The sequence below is a fragment of the Pelmatolapia mariae genome, linkage group LG14, assembly GCF_036321145.2.
Source record: "Pelmatolapia mariae isolate MD_Pm_ZW linkage group LG14, Pm_UMD_F_2, whole genome shotgun sequence".
Classification (NCBI taxonomy): Eukaryota; Metazoa; Chordata; class Actinopteri; order Cichliformes; family Cichlidae; genus Pelmatolapia; species Pelmatolapia mariae.
The window spans coordinates 23,221,764-23,243,469 of NC_086239.1; the positions used below are offsets into that span (position 1 = coordinate 23,221,764).

Consider the following 21,706-nt stretch of genomic DNA (forward strand, 5'->3'; position numbering starts at 1 on the left):
ACTGATGGTATATAGAGTGGAACTATAGTAATTTTTACTGCAAAGTATGAATGAATGGCATTGATGATTAGATGGATAATAAAAAACCGTGCTGGTCGAGGCGTGAAATGATAGCAAAACGTTTCCATTAACTTACCATTTGGGTTGGAGCTTGAATATCTGAAAAATAAAATAAAAGATTTAACACACGCACACACACACACACACACACACACAGTCTTGTTTTCATATCTTCGTGGGGTATCTCATTGACATAATGCTTTCCCTAGCCGTTTACCCTAATCATCAAAAATGAACACATAATCATAACCCTTAGTCTAAACCTAACCATAACCTAATTGTAACCCTGACACTAAAACCACATTTTGGGGGGCACTGAGCCCCCCCCCACACACACACACACATACATTTTTTGTTTAAAAATTAATTTAAAATTATAATTTTATTCCTGATTTGCCTCCTTGTGCCTTTTTTCAAACTTGACATTTTTATTGTTACTTCCCGAGGTCCCCTGGACTTCCCAAGAAACACAACACTCACCTGCTGTTTCATACCTGTGGATATAAAGCACAAAGAGTTTTCATTAACCAAAACAAGCAAACAAACAAACCACAAAAAAGAAACAAACAAACAACAACAAAACTGAATGTAATATTAAAAGTACTGTACTTAATTTGAGAAATTTTTGCAAACAACAAAGTTTCTTGCAGCTGTTTACCTAAAAATGCAGCCAAGGCATTTTTATAAAATAAACATTTCAAAATATTTACAGAACAATCAGGTGTTCTGCATCAAATTTGATTCGTATATATGAATGTGAATCTCATCATTGGCTGGACTATGGGATAAGGTGGCATCATTCTAATCCCATACTGGAGCAGCCAGTCACTTACTGACTAATACTGCAAAACAGAATTGTTAACGTATTTATTTTAAATTCAATTCAGGTTAGATTTTGACTCTCAGACACACCTCAGTTTGACATACCTAAAGACCGATATGTAAAGTTGGACTCAAACTACAAAAAAATGTCATTTAATCCATTCAGCACAGTATGACATGCTATTATGTACTGAGCTGACCTGGAGTGAAATTCTTGACACAGCAGGGTGAATTCTTTGGTTGTAGCTCCAACTTCTCCTCATTTGAACAGCAGCATTGAGTCTCAGTGTCATACTGGCTGTGACCACAACACTCATGGTGACGGGAATTCCTCACCAGAATTGTCTTATTATCAGCTGGACCACAACACAACTGCTTGTCCTTATCAAAAACATCTGTGGAAAAGATCATTGTCATTTTTAAAATTTTTTACTTCAACTATAACTCAACTGAGAAGCTGCTCCAATATCCTCAAAATGTTTGCATGGAGTACATTTCACAGAATTGTAAAATTGTTCTACTGAAAAACCAATAATGTTTCTGGGTTTAATTAATAATTTCTAATGAAGATGTAATTTAGTCTTCTTTTCCATCAGTGTGTCTGCTCACCTTCACCACAACATTCAGCCATTGGTCCAGGTTTTGATATGATGGTTGATTGACAACATATTTCATTGACTGGGTTGTAGGCCTTCAGGTCACAGCACTTGGACACCTTTTCACTCAGACCCTGAGTAATACTGGCTGTAAAAACAAGATAGCTTAGTGTAAACAACAGAAAATCTGTTATGGCGAGTGGTTTATGGTAATGAAATCACTGCAAGGAGGTTCAGAAGTTTAAAGAAGCAAACAGTTGAGTCTAAAAGTATCCCGGTAGGTTTTTCTTATATTTGAGCAGAAAATCTCTTGTTTGGAATAAATTATGGGCTGGATGAAAACTGTGATGATTTAGGGGGAAAACCAATAAATCTTTAATCTTTTGTTGTATTTCTTCATGTGCTGCAACCATTATAAGAACAAAATGGAAGAATGCAAGATTGACTTAACAAAAAAACCAAAACAAACTTCTTCTGCCTAACCCTAACCCAGTGAATAAATTGAAACATCTAACACTAAGTGCGAGCAGATGGATCGACCAATGATGAATATCTTTTTGGCAGACTCTTTAAATTTAGATGTGGTTGTAATCTTCTATATTTGGATATTTCTAGTCTTATAAAGCACAATATAAATGCTTCAAGTTGAATCAAAGTCATTGCTGATTGGGTAAGGGTGTAAAAAATAATGTAGCTTTTCAAACCAAAGTAGGAAGTTGTTAATAGAATGTTAAATATAATGTCAGTATTACCTTTTAATTATATAGGTTTACTTATGGTAGAATGCTGCATGTAATCATTTGTGTTTAGAAGTATGTAGTTGATAGTATCCTGAAAGGATGTCTCATCCTAGGAAGCTTGTGTGCATTCCAGAGCTCTCTGGCTTTCACACCCACATCCTGGGAGCATGGGAGAGGTCGTACCTTGTCTTATTGTTTTATGGTAGGATAAACGTATCTGTCTGTCTTACTCTAAGTGCATTTTGTTTAGATGAACTGCTGGACTTCCAGGCCAGCAGGGTTAGGAAGTCATTTTATGAGCACACACACACACACACACACACACAAGGTATTCTTTGTTCACATGCATACCTATGTTATATGTTAATGAACCTATGCATATTCATGTAACTACAATAAAAGAGCAGTGTTACGGGGGAGCGGAGAGAGCAACTGAGGTCAAGCGAAGGAACAGCGCCTGTCCAGTTCTCTCCCGTGCACGTTAATTTATAAAACCTGTCTGAGTGTCATTTATTCCAATCTGAGTTGAATTTACAGGAAAACTCCTCACATTTATTTGGTCCTCCGAGCCGGAGTTAGGACATAACGTTTTGTGTGCTCCTACGGGAAAACCTCATCGAGTCCTGACGTCGTGAGAAGCCCGCGCTGAAGTCTGTCGACAGCTACTGTCTAGGTACAGTATAAAAGACCAGAGACGTGAATTCGGGTTCTGGCTGGCGTTATTACAAGTGGTACACGGCGTTGGGGGTCGATGAGGCGGACCTGAGAGACCGGCAGTGAATCAGCAACCAGGTGAATATTGACACTCTGAGACACGTTGCGTAAAGCATTTTAAAAATAAAATAGAGCTCGTCTGGGACTGGTAGCTCCCCCGTAGTGGGTAAAAAAATAAATAAAATAAAGATAGAGCTCGTCTGGGACTGGTAGCTCCCCCGTAGTGGGTAAAGTTAGCGCGTGCATAAAGGTATTTTTTGTTTTATTTTTTTGTGTTAATGGAATAAGTTGATTTTACAGCACAATAAGGAGGCTGAACTATTCCATTAATTTGTTTACTGTTGGCTACCCAAGTACTGGTGAAGAGAGAAAAGGTCGTTTTATCACGTAAAGATGACACCGTTTTCAAGAATAGCTTGAAAGTAGAAGGCCGTGTCAACTACCTCTCTCGATTCTCGTGCCAGAGAAGGTGCCGCAGTTGTGTAGTTGTAAAAGATTAAAATGGGTAACAAAGCTTCAAAACTCACTGCTGACGAGCAGTGGTTAGAGAAAAAATGTCCAGGCGCCGGACAAATTAGTGCATGTAGATAAAAAAAAAAGAAAAAAAAAAGAGACAAAATCTACATTGTAGATGAAAACAATAATAGGAAAAAGGTTTTGTGTTTATCAGCCAAGAACAACTACAATCTCATTTTCTGCTTTTAAGAAAGGAGAGTTCAAAAAACAGAGTTCTGTGTGTTGGTTAAGCAGTGATAATAATAATGGAAATGTCTTAGTTTTGTCACTTTCAGATGTAAAGCAGACCTGAATCAGTTTTTCACATGCAGCAGTCGGAAGAAAGTTATAGTTTAAGATCATTGGAAATGTTCAGGCCAATTTTTGGCTAATTTATTTACAGCTCCATGTGTCCCTCATCCTCACAAGCGAGCTCTCACTCCTCCCTGAAGACAAGGAATGCAGTTCCAAAGAGCAATAACATGGCAGATAAAGAGACAGCAGCAAAGTCCTGAGCAAAGAGTCCCAGCAAGCAGCAGCAGTGTGGACAAACAGCATCGGAGAAGAAAAGCAAACCCATCATCCTGACTGATTGGATGAATGGTACTGTGTTTCCAACAAGCTGCAACTTCACTGTGCTTGTGAAAAGAACGTTTGAGGAGAACTGAGGAGACTGTTGGAAGTTGACATTTGCCACCTTTGGAGAAAATGGCAAGAAGAGACAGTGAAGAACACAGGACAAAGCTGAAGAAGAACTGCCGGCTGTTGGACTGTTGAAGTGGGAGAGGACAACAGAGTGAGAGCAGTAGGTGAGAACACAGAGGAATGCTGTTGTTTAATGTGGGAAATCAAAATTTTGGGTTAGCAAATCTGGGCAAAATAATACTGACTGCTTAAGTAGGAAAATTGTGAAGGAATCTGAACCACTGCAAAAAGAAACATATACAAAATCACACACACAAGCAGAACATGCATTAACCCTACTAACACAAACACAAGAGAGCTCATGAAGATTACACAGCATCTTGAGCATGTGAGTCTGTTTATCATCTTGTCCAAGTCACCTCGTGTGATGCAAAGACCAGTGGACTCATAGCACGTTAGTTAAAAATGATCAATTAATAGCAGAGAAGTGTGTAGGAAAGGCAGCTTTAAGAACATGCCCTGCTGGAGATGCAGCTCCACAGACACATTGATTAAACCTGCCTAATAACACACATGCGATAAAAATCAGTTTGTAATCTCTCATCAGTGCTAAAATAGTGTAAATTTAACAGAGACTTGTTATTAAATGCTGAATTTATCCAATGCTGACAGTTAACTCTCTAGGTTGCAGGACAACAGTTTAATTTTTGTGGGAAAAAAGATTCTGGTTTGAACAACCAGTGATCGGACAATAAATTTAGTCGTTAATATAGTAAATTGGGAGATGCTTTCTGCCTGATTGATGCAGCACAAAATATTTTACTGTATGAGGGAAATTCTATTGTTGTGATAATATTTTGAACATGCATTTCTGTTGTCCTGTCATCTTAGTGGGTTAATAGCTGATATTCAAATTAGTTGATGGTTCTTAGATTAATGAAAGGTGACTGAATTCTAGCACGAGTGAATGAGATGTGTTGGAGTTTGTTAGTGTGGAGACTCTAAAACACTGAGTTTCCTGTTGTGATGTGTGAGTGAATCCTGCACCCAGATACACAACTCTGAACACATAAGAACACACTTCTTTTGTGAAATATCTGATGACATGTCACATGTTTTAAGATGACGAAGAAAAACAAAAAAAACAAAAAAGGAAAACTAAATGAGATCTTTGGCCTAAATGAGTAAAAAGTACAGATTAAATTCATAGCTAATAAGACATTAGGCTTATGTTGTGTGTCGTGCGGCTGATGGTTGGTTTGGTGTTTATCTAGCTGATGATTTTTCTTTTGTTGTGAAGTTGAGCCTGCCAATTAGTATGATGGTTTGATAAATCATGCTAATGGTATGATTTGCCCTCCTGAGATGAGGAGCGTGTGTTATGACTGAACGAGGCCTTTTTATTTTGATACTTTCACAGTGCACTGAAAGTTTTGTTTGATAATCTCTGTTTGAGCAGATCTGCACGATTGGAACAAAAGCGCTAAACGACATGTCGAGAAAACCGTTGCAAACCGTTGACTTTCTCCAAAATATTGAAATGGGCTCAGGAGAAAGTCACTTATCTGGGATAATTAAAATGAAAGTCCCTGTCAAAAAGGATTCAGCGAGATAATCCAGTCTAAATTCTTCTTTTGAAATTTTCTTCTTTTTTTTTCCTTTTAAAATGACGTCATTTTGCTATGTGTGGAAACTGAATGCGTCGATGGGTTCCACTTTTAGCAAAGAATGAATTAATGCATGAATGAGTGAATGACAAATGAGTAAGAGAAATAAAACTGACTGATTGACAACAGCTGACAAAAGCTGACACGATTTTATTGATGTAACACGACTGGGCAAAGTTAACCCTCACCTGACAAAGGTGCAGATAAATCTATGAGTGTGTTTTGTTCTTACAAGGAGCAGGAAGATGATAGCACCATCCGAGGTTGCATGACGATTTAGCCTTTTAAATGCCACTTTCTGTGTTTGCATCTACCAAGGGTGTTATTCACTACCTTGTGTTGCTCACAGAGGTAACTGTGAGAAAGTGTGTATACACCTGCGCAGCGCTAACATTTCTACAGCATTACAGTTCTTCATGTGATTTGATCATGTGGTATATACCAGGAAAGCTGGTTGATGTTTTCCTACTACAGGATTTCTGGGTTTATGTGTGAAGAAAACTGTGTTTACAGGTTATGAGTCGGTGATGCTGTTACACTGTATTGTTCGGAAAATGTGAAGGTTATTTTGACGATGTGAATAACATGTGAAACATTTCCTGTGTTGAAACTAGTGTCACTTGTGTCCACAGTTATGGTTGGCTAACTTTATGGTCTTTTTACAGCACCTCTGGACCCTGTCAATTTGTGCCTGACCTCCAGGATTGTCCATGTGTGTTGCTAAATGTTTGTTTTTTTAAGTTTGCATGTAGAAGATTCAGCAGAGACGGACAAGTAACATGAGAAAGCAAATGAGAGATGCAGTGTTTATGGAATAGTTTAATATGGGGCTCATTAGCTGGCCACTACTGAGCTCCTAGTGATAGCTAAGTGGAGTGACTTTGTTTAAGGGAAGTCACCGATTAGATTAATGTTAACTGAGTACATGGGATGATCCATGTCTGAGGCAAATTATGCCAATAATTGCAGTTTACTGATTGGGAAAACCTGCACATGATACTTGTCCTCTTGATGCTGAATGCTTTATTACTCTAATGATACAATTGTTTATAAGTGTGAAGGTTGATTTTACTTCTAGATCTTGTTTTCCAGGCCATGATGGTGTGTATGCAGGCTCCTGGCGGAGCGGGGTTTTAAGCAAACCTAATATGCAAAACACACTAACATCTTTTACTGCAGGGTTACGGAGCTGCTCCGGGGGAGATGCCCTGATGTTGCCTGGGACATGATCTAGCTAACCTTTTTCTTTCAGACAGGAATCTGGTTTTGATGAGTTGACTCATGGGAGTGTCCATGCGTCAAGAGGAGGGGTCCAGAATTACATGAAACTATGTTTTCTATGTTTTCTAAACAATGTTTCTATGATTTTTGTGTGATTAACAGTTAGTCAACGGGTATTAAACCTATGCAAAGTGGTGCATCCATGTTCAGATGAGGCTTTGATGGTCCATAAATGAAGCTCACTGAACTAAAGAATGTGGTTTGATGATGATTGACATGCTTTCCAGATAGAAGGTTTCTCCTCCTAGCAAGGAAATACAGGTGCAGCAGTCAGAGTATTGCTGAAAGGAATCTCCTGAGAAATCTTCAGAGGCCCAGTGAGAGGCAAGAACCCATTCCAGGCAGAGCTGACAGCCCAGGCAGTGGTTGAGGTCAAAGGTCGAGCTGTTTGGGGCCCGTCATGAGATCAGACTTTGGAGCCACAGCAAGAACCACGAAGCTGCATTGGAATGAGAGCTGTGCCAAGGGGGCTTTCCAGAGGCCAACAGAGGAGATTGTGGACGACAGACGGGCACCTGAAGGATGAGGGGAGCGTGCCAAGCTCCAATCGACAGCGCAGGCGGATTTCGAGGATGGCATCATGATTCTGTGAACAGCACGGAACCAGAAGCTATGGTGGTGATGACAGCAGTTTCCTATGAACATCACCTAATGCTGTGTCACTATACTGTGCACACGATGGCACACTGAAGACTGCTGGGATCATAACAGCAGTAAGATAACTGGATCCAGCATCCTTTCCACAGGATTCTCCTGCAGAGAATGGACAATGGAGGAGTCATAAATATCCCCCACAGGACAAGGAGGCCTGAAGTAAGGTGATGGGGGTTGGCAGAGGCCGTAAAACTCGAGCGAGGTCTGCAGCTTTCAAGATAGCTGAGACCCATGTTGACAAACAACAAAGTCAACTGGTATGTTTGAATGTTTATTCTACATACATTCGGACTCTGATCCTATGGACAGTGATGGGAACAACTGGAAGAGACATATATGCGGCACTGCAGAACTTAACTGTTCTGCAGAAATATGTGGCGGACCACACATTAGAAGGATGACTCTGGAGTTACAAAGGGAAACAATTTTGCTGATAAAGCTGCAAAAGCAGCAGCCATAGCAACCACAGTCTTACTAACTACTTATGAAAATCACACTATCCCACTGTCTATACTGCAGGATGAACAAGAAGCAGCACGATTAAAAGAACAAACGCAATGGCTAAAACACGGAGCATTATTAGACACTGATGACATATGAAATAGCAGGAATTCCCATTCTTCCCAAATCATTACACAAAACAGCCACTCTAGTGAGCCATGCTTTAAATCATGTCTCGACAGGAGGGAAGATGATCTCTATAATAAATCAACAATTTTACACTTTATTTTTTAATTTTATTTTTTATTTTTTAATTTTAATTTTGAAACTTCAGCAAAAGAATATGTGAGAACATCTATGACCTGCCAAAAACACAATACTTAAGGTTGAAGCCAGGTGCTAGAAAGACTACTTATTGGAGTTGGACTATTTTTTACTTTTATTTTGTGACTTTGTAACAAGTATCCTGCCATGTCTAAAACTCATGATTAACCGTATAATATTTTCCAATGTTACTGCATACATAGTTGTGACAAATGATGATAATGACTCTGACCTGTTGGAACGTGAAGATTTTGTGTGATTAATGAGGATGTGACAGAAATGTACAACAAGATGTTACATAATGATATCTCATTTAAAAGTTAAACTGACAACAGGAGGGAATGTTAATAGAATGTTAAATATAATGTCAGTATTACCTTTTAATTATATAGGTTTACTTATGGTAGAATGCTGCATGTAATCATTTGTGTTTAGAAGTATGTAGTTGATAGTATCCTGAAAGGATGTCTCATCCTAGGAAGCTTGTGTGCATTCCAGAGCTCTCTGGCTTTCACACCCACATCCTGGGAGCATGGGAGAGGTCGTACCTTGTCTTATTGTTTTATGGTAGGATAAACGTATCTATGTCTGTCTTACTCTAAGTGCATTTTGTTTAGATGAACTGCTGGACTTCCAGGCCAGCAGGGTTAGGAAGTCATTTTATGAGCACACACACACACACACACAAGGTATTCTTTGTTCACATGCATACCTATGTTATATGTTAATGAACCTATGCATATTCATGTAACCACAATAAAAGAGCAGTGTTACGGGGGAGCGGAGAGAGCAACTGAGGTCAAGCGAAGGAACAGCGCCTGTCCAGTTCTCTCCCGTGCACGTTAATTTATAAAACCTGTCTGAGTGTCATTTATTCCAATCTGAGTTGAATTTACAGGAAAACTCCTCACAGAAGTTTATACAATCATCTGCAACTTTAATTTGTAAAGTATTAATATGAACCTTTTTAATCTCAAGTAGTGCAATTTAACTTCTCTGCAAACTGCAGCTACCAAAACAGGAGTTTAAAGAGACTGTTCTGATTCCCGACATGTAAATGAAGACAACAAAACAGTAAAACACTGAAGCTGCTTCTTTACATTCAGGCACTCTGTTTCTTTCACATTTACAAAGTCAATTTAACATTGGATTTTAGTTAGTTAATTCACAAATTCATTACCTGTGAGGATCTTTCCATGTTGAACTTTACAACAAGTGGCTGTACCAGGATTGTAAGGCTCCTTTCCACAACAAAACAGATTTGAACCTGGATGAAGTTTGTTTTCACAGCAAGCAGCCTCTTGGATGTCATACTGTGTTCCATTGCAGTCTTTTCTGAAAAGCACAGATAACAAAACCCAGGATATTATCCCTGTCACTCATTTCTATTCCACATACATAACATCATAACATAAGAGTAGAGTTGGTGAAAGTAAACGAGTTTTAATCAAAAGCAATAGACAGTGAATAAAGGAGGTGAAGAAGAGAATGCAGGCAAGATATATTGGACAAAGGATAAAGAATGTAATGTTAAATATGAAGCTGTCAGGCAAGAGGAAAAGATCCCAGATTAGATTTGTGAATATATTGAAGGAGGACATGCAGAGGGCTGATGTGATAGAAGAGGATGCAAGAGATAGGGTGAGATGGAGGAAGATGATCAGTTTTTGCAACTCCTAAAGGGAACTGCCAAAAAAAGAAAAAGAATCCATAACTGTATGTCAACAGCAGTACATATACACTCACTATCCATTTCATTCAGTATACTTGTTCAGCTCCTTTTTAATGCTAATATCCAATCACCTAATTAAAAGGGAGCGACTCAGAGCATTTAGACATGTAGACATGCTCAAGAAAACCTGCCGACAGATGAAACTGAAGTGACTTTGAACATGGAATGGTTGTTGATGCTGGAGAGTCTGTTCTGACTATTTCAGAAACTGAAATCACAACTTGTTACAACCAAGATATGCAGAAAACCATCTCTGAACACAACATGTCAAACCTTTAAGCAGAGCACGCCTGCTCCTCCTGTCAGCTAGGAACAGGAAACTGAAACTAGAATTCAGGACTCACTAAAATTGGAAAACAGAAGACTGATAAAATATTCTGATGAGTCTCAAACCATATCAAACTAGTTGCTCCAACAAAGCACCTTTGGGATGTGATTGAAAGAGATATCTTTCAATCTGCAGCAAATGTTTGACGTTATTATTATTATTCACCAAAATCTCTGAAGAATGTTTCCAGCAGAATGTATACTATAAAGGATTAAGTCAATATCAGCCAAAAATCCAGAAAACAAACTTTACATAAATGTCATAAATTGATTTACATAACATTAAGTGAAATGAATATTTGATGCCCCACAACCCGCCCATAATTCTAGCTCCCATATACTGGATATGTGTCCATGTGATACACAGATTACAACTCCTGATGTCAACTTGTTATGTTTATAAAGTCCACATGTCCACAGAATCATCCAATTCTATTCCAGCACCTTCAGCACAATGGAGACAAAAGATCTGTCAAAGGCGATTGGTGATAAGATTGTAGAGCTGCATGGAGGTCTTTCTGAGTTAACTTCAGTAATTATTTCCTCTAAGCCAGTGGTGGGCCAGATACAAGTATATGTGGCCAGCTAAGAATCCATGCAGGCAGGGGTGGAACTTTAATTTGATGGGCACAAAAAAAGGAACGTCCTGGACGTTCCAGGACAGCAAGCATAGTGGAAAAGGCCAGGTACACAGAAAGACAGGGTAGCCTGATTTAAATGCAAGCATGTCAGGAAAAGTTGAAAAAATGAGGAAAAGATCAAATAAGCAGTGTCTGGCTGCATTTCAATGATATCGGAAACTGCAAAGCTGAGTGCAGACTTTATAAAATTAGGAGCTGACTAAAGTGATACCTGTTTTTATTTTCAGCTATTTTCCATTGTGGAGGACAAAAGGTTTCACACTTGTCCAGGCCTGAAACCTCATGTGTGGTCTAACTACTAGTAGTAAATGCATAAAAAATAAGGCTGTTGTGAAAACACTGAATAAAAAATTGCTTTCTTGAAAAAGAAAATTTACATTTCAGTATTCAATATGCTAGGCAGCACTAAATCTTTCGCTATTCACCAAGATGGAAGCCAAATGTTTGGTGTAAGTTACCAGGTCAAACCTCTGTGGCCGCTACCTTGTCTTTCCGATAAAGAAGCCCGAAAATCCTATAAAAAAGTCAGCTTTTTTATAGGATGCGAGACAGCAAGAGTAGGTGCTTGGTTGCTCAACCATTTGCAGAAATTTAAAATAATTTGAAATGTGAAATGACCTTTAACTTCTGTATGTATATATGACATGTCTGCTTCATTTTGACAAGTAAATGATCATTTTAGGATTATTTGTGAAAACGAATCTTCTTTGTTTTTCTTTCCTCCTCTCTGGAGGGATTCTGTCATAGGCCAGTTTGAATTGAGAAGGCGTGGTCTGAGAGTATATAAAGGTGGACTGCTGGATGAGAGGTGGATAGGTTGCCATGTTGGAAGTTGCTGTGTGTGTGTAAAAGATTGGCCAATAAACTAAGGTTGCTCTCTGTTCAGTCAGGTGAGAGTGATGCCTGTGGGTTTCATAACACACATCTCTGCCTGTTTGCAGCACGGCACCATGGCTCCGTGTCTGTGCCTAATCACAACAACGGCGGCATCAAGGCACTTTCAGAAATCATCACAGTGCCGAAACACATTAGTGAAGTCCCAGAAAGTTGATTCAGTTCATCTGGACGTGACATTTTTCAGTGGGAGAAACGTTTCGCTACTCATCCAAATGACTTCTTCAGTCTGAGCCTGAGACTTGAGTCTGAGACTCCTTACCTGGATGATTTAGTCAATCATTGAAGGTTACAAATGATCGTTTGATGGCTTCTGACAATGGACTCATCTCAGTGCTTGTCCTGCTAGACCTCAGTGTTCAGCAGCGTTCTATACTGTTGATCATATAATTGATTTTTTTCCCCAGCAATTATAGCATGTTATACGTATTAAAGATAATAATAATAAGGGAGGATAATGTGTATAAGACTTTTCCCACTTCCCCCTTATATTCTTATACCGCCCTCTGATGGACTATCACTAAACATTTGGAACAGTAACATGGGTGTCCATAATCTTTGAATGCAAAGTATTAGATATAGATACATGTATCTACACACTGGATGGTTGGGTCCTCCTCCTCTTACTCATGATGATATGCTGATGATGCTTATTCAGAATTAGATAGATTCTTCCTCAAGTTTCTACTTAAAGTGAAAAGTTTACCTGAAGCTTGTTTCACTTTACATATTGTCTTCAGTCACATATTTTCAACTCAGTTTCAGTTTTATTTGTCATATGCAAGTTAGCATTCAAACTACAGACGCACCCCTAACCCTTGGAGCCACAAGCAAAACACAATTTCACAATGGCTACTTACTCATTTAGTGCTAATATTTATTGAACATTATATCTTGCCAAACATTTAAATTTCTGTGTTAGAAGTGCTCTCATGGTGTATTTTATAATTTTTATTGTGTCTGCAGGTCCCCATTTCTCTGTGGTTCTTACTTAGCGTATTATTCTGATAGTTTCCTATTTCCAGTGTCTTGTGTTTAGATGACTTTAGTTTACTGAAATGTGCTCCAGAGAAATTTTCAGAAATACTTTATGAACCAGTCCTGGTCCAACAGTCACTTTACACCAATGTGATGTGAAATGTATAATTTACTTGTTTGTCTATTTAGTAGTTAAACTTTTAACTTGAATACTATATATTTATTGATGCTGGACTCCCCCCTTATTTGTTTATCCTGTTCTTCTGAGGACCATCATAATCATCATGGGTTCCCTGAGCCTCCAGGTCAGTGCTTGACCTAATAATGGTCGAAATAAATCATTTTTGGGGGGTTTGTTTTAACACAATTTTTGAGAAACAATCGAGAAAGTGTCGACTTACCGGGAACAGTGGTTTTTGGAGGCTGCATTTGCTCCAACTGCAGGCTCTGCCAACCAGCGCAAAGTCAAAGCTGTGAGTCATGGCATTAACAAGCTAAAACGTGTTAATATGTCGGCAGGTGTTCTAAATGAATATAATACATACAGCATTGTTCAAACTTTAAAAGGTGAAAAACAAAAACGCCCTCCAGTTCTTCTTTAGAGACGAGTACAGTATCAGTGTAAGTCTCGCTGCCAAATCAATTACCTCTCACTTTTCCGCTCGTGTAAATTATTATCTTATGACGAAACACACGCAGTGCACATTCCCGACAAAGGTTTGCAAACACAGCTGAAAGTGAAAAACATAAAACAAAAACCTAACAATAATGATAGTTTGGTACCTGGCTATGGAAACCTTTTCTGTGTACTTTCATGAAATTCTTTCATAAAAAAAGAAAAAAAGCCCCCTCTAAGCATCCACTCACCGCTTACTCAGATTTAGTTAAATTAATATTTCAAATAGATTAAATAGGCTTTACACATAAACAAAGAGCATTTATTTTTAAAATAATAATGCTTTAATTTAATGAGTAGGATATGATTTACATTTTTAAATTACACATGGTACTGTATATAATTTGTTTTATCTCCACTTTCTTTAACACAGGCAAGCTCACAACAAAACATCAGTTTTTTGGAACAAGTGGCCCTTTATTCTGAGCTCATTAAATAAATAAATAAAAATAAAACCTACTTACCATGAGCAGTGCTCAAGCCAATAATTAAACAAACTGAAAGAACAGGCAGATAAGAATTACTGTAAAGTTAAGAAAAATAAATTATTCAAATTATTCAAAATCTATTTCAGTAAAGGTGGGAAATTCGCCTACCAAATCCGAGAGTCCAAAATGGAATCATCTGGGAGCCTTTTGGTTATCTGACACTGAGATGCAGAAGAAGAGGCAAACATAGCTGCTTAAATACTTTTAAGACCACGCCTCCCTTGTGACTAAAAATAACCCTGACATCATGCGCTGGCATGATGTCATCATGCGCTGGCATGATGTCAGGGTTGATGAAAAGAAAAGAAAAGAAAAGGGGGAAAAAAAGAACCTCCACTGCAATATTCATTTGTAAAACTTCTGAAAGTGCTGCATGATTGGGGAAAATATGCATTTTTTTTCTAGCTGACAATTTTCAATGTGAACCATGAAATGTTTCTACTTCACTCAGGTAAAATTGCAAAAGAATTTCAAACGGGATCACAAAATGTCAAAACTGGTTAACAGTAGCGGTGTTTGATATGGGCGCCCTGGGGCCAGCATCACGGGCATCGACAAAGAAAAAAAAAAGTTGATCGTACTCATGCTGCCCTGACATCATGCCAGCGCATTTTGGGGTTGGCATAGGCACCGATGGTTTTCTATCGCTCATTTGCTGGGAGTAAGGGCACCCTCCGTTTCCGAGGTGCGCCTGTTGCTTGCTGCACAGAAGGAGGGATATCAAACCCCTTATGTCAAACAAGTGATTTATGACCCCAATAAAATTATTTATGACCAAGGAAGTAATAAAGGAAGTAATAAAACATATGGTAGCCATAAAAATATTATATTAATAAACAATATCATATTAATAAAAATTATTTCATAACTCTTTAATTTTCAAAAATTATCTGATTGTTATAAATATATAATTTTTATCATCAATAGCATTTTTCTCATTTTAAGCAAAAGAAAAAAGTTTTTACTTGTTTTTATGGCCAAAACATGTCATCTGTTCTGGCCCACGGCGTGTGCGCGCCAGCGCCCGTGCACGCGCCTATGTGTCTGTGTGTATGTGTGTGTGAAAAATCTGTTAAACCTTACTAATGTACTTAGTTAAACTTGTGCTTTTGTAACGTTAAGTATGGCGAGACATACAGGCTGCATGCCCCCGTGGAAAACTTTATTTCAATTTATTTGCATTTGTTTAATCCGAACTAGGAAATTGAGAATCAAAGTCCGAGTCACAAACTCTTCCCCCAAAAAAACCCGCGTCTCCCCTCTATCCCCAAAACGTTAGATAAGTTAACAGGAAAAAAAAAAACTCCTGAAAAAACCCTCCCTCTTGGTCCCAACTCGCACCACTCCTAACCCCGATAGGATAACTTGATAGGGGCTCCCCTGTATCCCCAAAACCTTATACGTGATAACAGGGAAATCCCGTGAAAAAACCTTAGTCTTTTCTACACAGGACCCCTCTTCTCACATCCAGCGCACAGCCTAAATTGTCCGTCTTACTAGCCCCGTTTCAGCTCCGGAATGATTCTTACGTCTTTCGAAACTTTGCGCCCGAGACCAACTCCCCCTCCGAGGCGTGCCTAACTTCGCCGGCTGCCAATCACATATCAAATGGGCGGGTCCCGCGGCACCCCAGATAGCCAATCGGCTACTGATCCGATCTACCTTCTCTGTCATAGGCTCGCTGGCTGTCTCACACTCAGGATAAATAACATTTTGGCTTAAATTTAACTGATAAATTAGTTATTAACCCTAGCTCTTCTTTTTCCAGAAAAAGAAAAAAAAAGACTTTCTCTCTTTTCTTTAAGAACATGGATCCCAGACCTGCCCACCTGATCCTGCCCGCCCAGACCCCTGTAACCAGCTCAGGGGCGATTCTAGGATCAGAGCTTTGGGAGTGCTGAGCACCCAGAGAGCTGCCCAGCCAGGCAAGATAAACTTTACACATCACGATGAGACTTCTTCCCTGTCTCTGTCAGTCCCTGCATCCTAAAATGTCTCCAGTTGTCCCGAGTTGTCTATGACTGTCTCCTTGGTGCATTTAAACCCCTGTTCCTCCCTGTCCTCATCGCCTGTTGTCTTCGTCTCCGTTATCAGTCATCATAATTTTACCATCTCTGTGCAAGTCTGTAAATGTCTTTATTAAATCATAAGATTCTTAAATTCATCAAGTCTCTCTGTGCCTGGGTCCTCGTCACAAAACATGACATCACTGTTTTGTACATTTTAAAACAATTTAATCCCCACATTTGTGAAAGAAAAGCAAAACACTTTTTTAAAAGCTTGTAACAAAACCATCAAATCTGTTAAAGGTTATTTAAATGCTTCAAAAGAAGAATGGATTGGAATAAAAAAATTCATATCCTAACCTTAATTACTGGGGGAGAATAATGAATGATGCTCATAGTGAGTAAAAAGTAAACTGAGTGCATTTTTTGGACAGAGATTCACTTTTAATGTGTATGTGTAATATAATACAGATACATAAAAAAATACTCCCAAAACAGAATAAGTTATTACGAATAAATTATTACAAAATATTAATAAAAAAATATATAAAAATGGAGGCAACTTTGCCTTTGGTAGAATGCATACAATGTATGAAAAAATCTTTACTGCAGATACTAATTTTGTGTTGTAAGACTTATGAGTTTCTTGCTTTCATAGTGGTACTTGGGAGAGCTTGACATTTTCCCAATGGTACACACTGTAAAAAGTTTGAGAAATACCGATAAGTGTATGTGTGCTTTTGGAAAACATTTAAAGCTGCTGTACAGAAATTTTGAAACAAGCCAGCTTAAAACATTTTTAGAATATAAACAGAGCACTCTGCTTCTCTTTACAGCTCCTCACTCCACCAGGGCTCTGTTTGGCACTTTCTGATAGTGCGCAAATGTGGTGCACGTACTGCGGTAGTCATACAGACAACTGGACGGTCCAAAAGTTGGCCTCCGTATTACTGGCTGAGGTTTTAGTAAAGTTGTGGCTGAACCACATAAAAATATATCATTAATTTTAATCTCCCCAATCAATTATAATGTTATGTTGGAATGTTGTTAAAGAGGGTCAAAAATGTTTCAACCCAGTTTGTTTTGCAGATTCTGTATAGCAGCTTTAATATAGGGAGGACGTAACTTCCTGATTGTATGAGTAAAATCAGGTTTTTCTCTTTGTCAGTTTAACAGTTTCTGTTTTGCCTGTCACTATTCCCTGTCTGTTTTCTTACCTGGTTCTTCCTGACCTTTCTCCTCACGTTCCCCTCTTTTCCACTTTCCCTCTTCGGACTGACAATCATACACAAATAGATTGTATTCAATTAGATGAAAAAATTACTTTAATATGAAAAAAATACTATTAAGATCACTAACAAAAAGTCCTCTCTCAGTGTACTTTCAACTAAAAGGCAAATAACCAAACAACATGAACATCTAATAAAAGATATAAATATTGAAACACTGATCCAACTTTATCCTTTATTGACTGATCATTTGATTTTACACTTTTACCTGAATGTGGCTCCTTTTTTTGAAAATATTTCCTTATATCCATTATGAACTGTCTCTTTGTACACACACACACACACACACACACACACACACACACACACACAACAGGAGTTATAAGGATAATGGGCATCCAGTCAGTTAGATAGTTAGTATCCATTACAAACAGGACAGTGGTAACAACAGTAGGCTACGGACAATTTTAAGTTTTAGATTTTAAATAGGCTGTATACATTTCAATGGGAACAACAGTGTGGTCAAATGTCGCTGATTTTACTACAGAGCAGGACAAACTGTAGGGTAGCAAACATGATCGGAAAACACGTTTTCAACACTGCAGGTTACCTGGGTGTAATGTTTTTCAGCTAAAAAGAAACATGGCCTGACTCCTACCTAACTATATACAGAGTAACTGAAGGTTAAATGCAGCTAATATGTCCTGTTTTAAGCCAGGCACTTACACCTCCACTCCGCTGCGTCTCAGCCACCATCGCTCTGGCAGCAATGGTGCTAGAGCCAGAGTAGGGCAGAGGCGAGCTGGAACAAAGCATTTTGGAGGGGGGGGGGGTATCTATACTTTTGTTGTTGAAATGTTACGTCTCAACCAAGTACTGTATGCTTTTTATATTTTTAGTAGTGTGTCACAAAAACAGCAAATATTGTCAAAAAAAAAGTAAAATGTTTGGGGGTGCTTTCATTCATTTTGGGGGTGCTGAATCACCCCCAAAAACAGGCTAAAATCGCCCCTGAACCAGCTACAGGGGTTCTGCGACTCCAGCGCAAGTCACACAAATGCATCTTTGTAGGGTTCAGCCAGCATCCGTTAACCCCTTGGAAGAGAGATTCCGTCTCAGCTCCGGCGGATTTTGGGGCTACGCCTTCAACCTCAGAGAGAGCGAGCTCTATTTTTACCAGCTGAAAGCCGGTGAAAGTTTTGGCCCTCTATGTTCATATCACTCTTTATAGCCTATTAGTTTTATTTGCGATGCACTCTGAGGTCATAGCAAATTAGAACAAACATCCTAATGAGTGATTTGGCAGAACTACGTTCTATTTATGGAGTTGCTAATTATTTGGCATTATTGCAGGCAAACCAGCCTATGAAATGGATGAAACACATCGTGACTGGGTTCCAGCGCTACACAAGGGGCACTCCGAAATCCCTACTTCAAACATACCATCATGCCAATCAGATTACTTATTCTGTGTGAGGGTGAAGAGGTGACCCTTCTGGATAAGATGGTGAAGGTTTGCTGCGTTTTGGTGAACAGTGTGGTAGTAAAACCAGGGAAAAATGAAACTTGCTCTTGTTATATATTCTTAAGTCTTCTGCTGTATAAATAGCGGTAATTTTTCAAAAGATACAGTAAATTAAGTAGTGTTAGTAGTGGGTGATATCATGTAAACGCTGTCATGATTTTGTGTAAACATTTTGTCATTTGTAAACTATAAATGACATGGTAACTGATGTGATGTTCTATAAAGTGGTTTTAATTTAAAAAAAAAAAGGCAAAAATTGGTTTGTTTCTTTATTCAACTTTTAAACAGTGGTACTCAGTCAGTACATATTCAGTAAATGCAAATTATTTACATGGCAGTGCACTTCAGACATAAATCTAGACCCCTAGATAAAACATTATGGGTCATTCCCACAACCCACAGCTTTACTGCGTTCCAGCAAAGTATCCTATAGCGGTGACAACTCCTCCATACACTGTAAAATATAACTTGTTGTTTCAACTTAAAAATATGAGGTAAAGGGCTGCCTTAAAATTTTAAGTTAAGTCAAGAAATAGAGTTTGTTCTTATAACACAACCAATTGTTATCTTAATGAAAAATCACGTTGTCTAAACTTTCATCTTAGTTTAGTTGACTGAGATTTATTAGTCAGTTCAACTCCTTTAATTGTCATCTTTACTTGGGAAAACCCTTTCAGCTAAATTAAAATAATCTATTGTTTAAACTCTTGTCCTAGTTCAGTTGACTTGGGTTTTTTAGTTAATTCAAATACTTTAGTAGTTCTTTTAACTTAGGAATCTATTTTAGCTTAACTAACATAATCTGTTAGCTAAGTTGATTTAAGTTTATTAATTAACTGAGCTCCTTAAGGTAGCTGAGTGAACTTGTAAATCAGTTTCATTTTAATTATCAGAGTTGATTGACTGGATGTAAAGAAAAATGTGTATTAAACATCTTAAGTTTTGTTTTGTTTTTTTTTGGCTTTCTAACATCCATTTCAGCAAAACTACCTGTTAGGTTTATCTTAGATCTCAGGTTTAAATATCTACATTCCTTTAAATTAATTTTCTGTTGTTTACAGAAAAAAAATAAAACCCCACAGATTCCATTAAAGTCTATCTGATCATTTCATACAGAAAGTTTGTTTTAAGAACATGACAAGACAATTACTCATGAGCACCCAACATTCACCATTTATTGTGCCATCTTAGTCATCTGAGAAACAGAAAAATCAGTGACGTAGCTCATCAGGCTCACAATCCATCAAAACTCAAAGGCTGCTCCCTGTGAAACAATAAATTTGAACTTGGTCTTGAGCCCAGTTTGGGTGAAGATGAAATTCTGACCAATACTCTAGGAGCAGTAGTGATTCTTGTGAAGTAACAACATAAAGTCTGCATTAATGTAATGTATCAACGGGACACTTGCTATTTTAGAAAAGTTATTCTTTACATTTACAAAATTTTTAAACTTCATTGTGCTCAGTCACACCTGTTAGCATAAAACTTGAAATATTAAAATAGTACAAAACCTTTGATAAGTGACAGTAAAGATCAGTTTATAACAACTAAGACATCAAACTCTTGTATTTGTCTTCGTTTACAATTGCAACAAATTCCACAGAACCAATATCTCTGAAAATGACTGCATGCTTCTGAAACATTTGATAATATGGATATTTCAGAAACATTAGTTTGAGTCTGCTCAATTGCAAAACAAAGGAAAAACTACTGACTTGCATGAGATAAGCATCTGCAAAGTCCAGCATTATATTGTTGTTCACATAAGTTTCTTAAACCATGAACAAATGAGTAATTGTCTAATCTGGAATGTAAAGTGTAGTCATTTAGTGACATACAAAAGTGAGAATGAGAACTTGCAAGAATAAAAAAACAAACAGTAAAATAAAAACTGTCCTTAACACTAAGGATCATACAATTACAGTTCTGCATGGCTTTCTGCAAGAGTCTGTTTCTTAGACCATGCACTAGTGAGATGCACTGCCTTCCACCAATGTTCATTAGGATGTTCTGAATGACTTCAAAGATGTCCTTAAGTTCCTTTGGATAGTGTATGTTGAGGGCAAAAAGAAGGCCCATCAGCATGGAAATGGCACTTGAGACATCCCTCAGATTAGACAGGATTACTGCTGCCTCAAGGACAACCAACACATCGATGTCTTCTTCTTTCACCATCGCAATGCCAACTTTCATCCTCTTAGAAAACGTGTCTTCAATACCTGTCGGCTATAAAAGGGTTCAAAGACAAAAAAAAAAAAAAATTACACAATTACAATTACACAATATCCCGTGTGCTTAACAATTCATGTCTTTCCAAAGAAGAGCCATACTGATGCTTTGGATGATGGTGATTGGCTTTGGGTAACACTTATTAGTTGTTAAAGTTTTTTCAGAATGAGATATGCACCCCCATGTTACAAATCCATTTCTTGCTTTAAACAAAGACCATGTTCATAAATAACTGAGCATGTCTTCAATTGCAGAATTCAAACAAAATTTTCAATTTAAATGGTAAATGGCCTGTATTTGTATAGTGCTTTACTAGTCCCCTAAGGACTCCAAAGTGCTTTACACATTCAGTCATTCACACACATGGGTGGATGACTGAATCGTGACTCAAGAGTTGACAGTTCGTCTTATAATTGGAAGGTTGCCGGTTCGAGCCCTGGCTCCGACAGTTTCAGTCGTTGTGTCCTTGGGCAAGACACTTCACCTGTTGCCTACTGGTGGTGGTCAGAGGGCCCGGTGGTGCCAGTGTCCGGCAGCCTCGC

General features: G+C 38.2%; 1 protein-coding gene across 1 annotated transcript; it reads right to left on the reverse strand.

The window, feature by feature from the left end:
* Positions 1 to 548: 548 nt before the first annotated feature.
* On the reverse strand, positions 549 to 14,321 carry LOC134640579 (galaxin-like). Its single transcript, XM_063492489.1, has 7 exons — positions 14,284 to 14,321; positions 14,152 to 14,184; positions 13,413 to 13,458; positions 9,620 to 9,774; positions 1,492 to 1,626; positions 1,219 to 1,277; positions 549 to 554 (listed from the first exon to the last, which is right to left on the reverse strand). Exons 1-7 carry the CDS (start codon positions 14,309 to 14,311, stop codon positions 549 to 551), a joined length of 462 nt encoding a protein of 153 aa, XP_063348559.1. The 5' UTR covers positions 14,312 to 14,321.
* Positions 14,322 to 21,706: the final 7,385 nt, after the last annotated feature.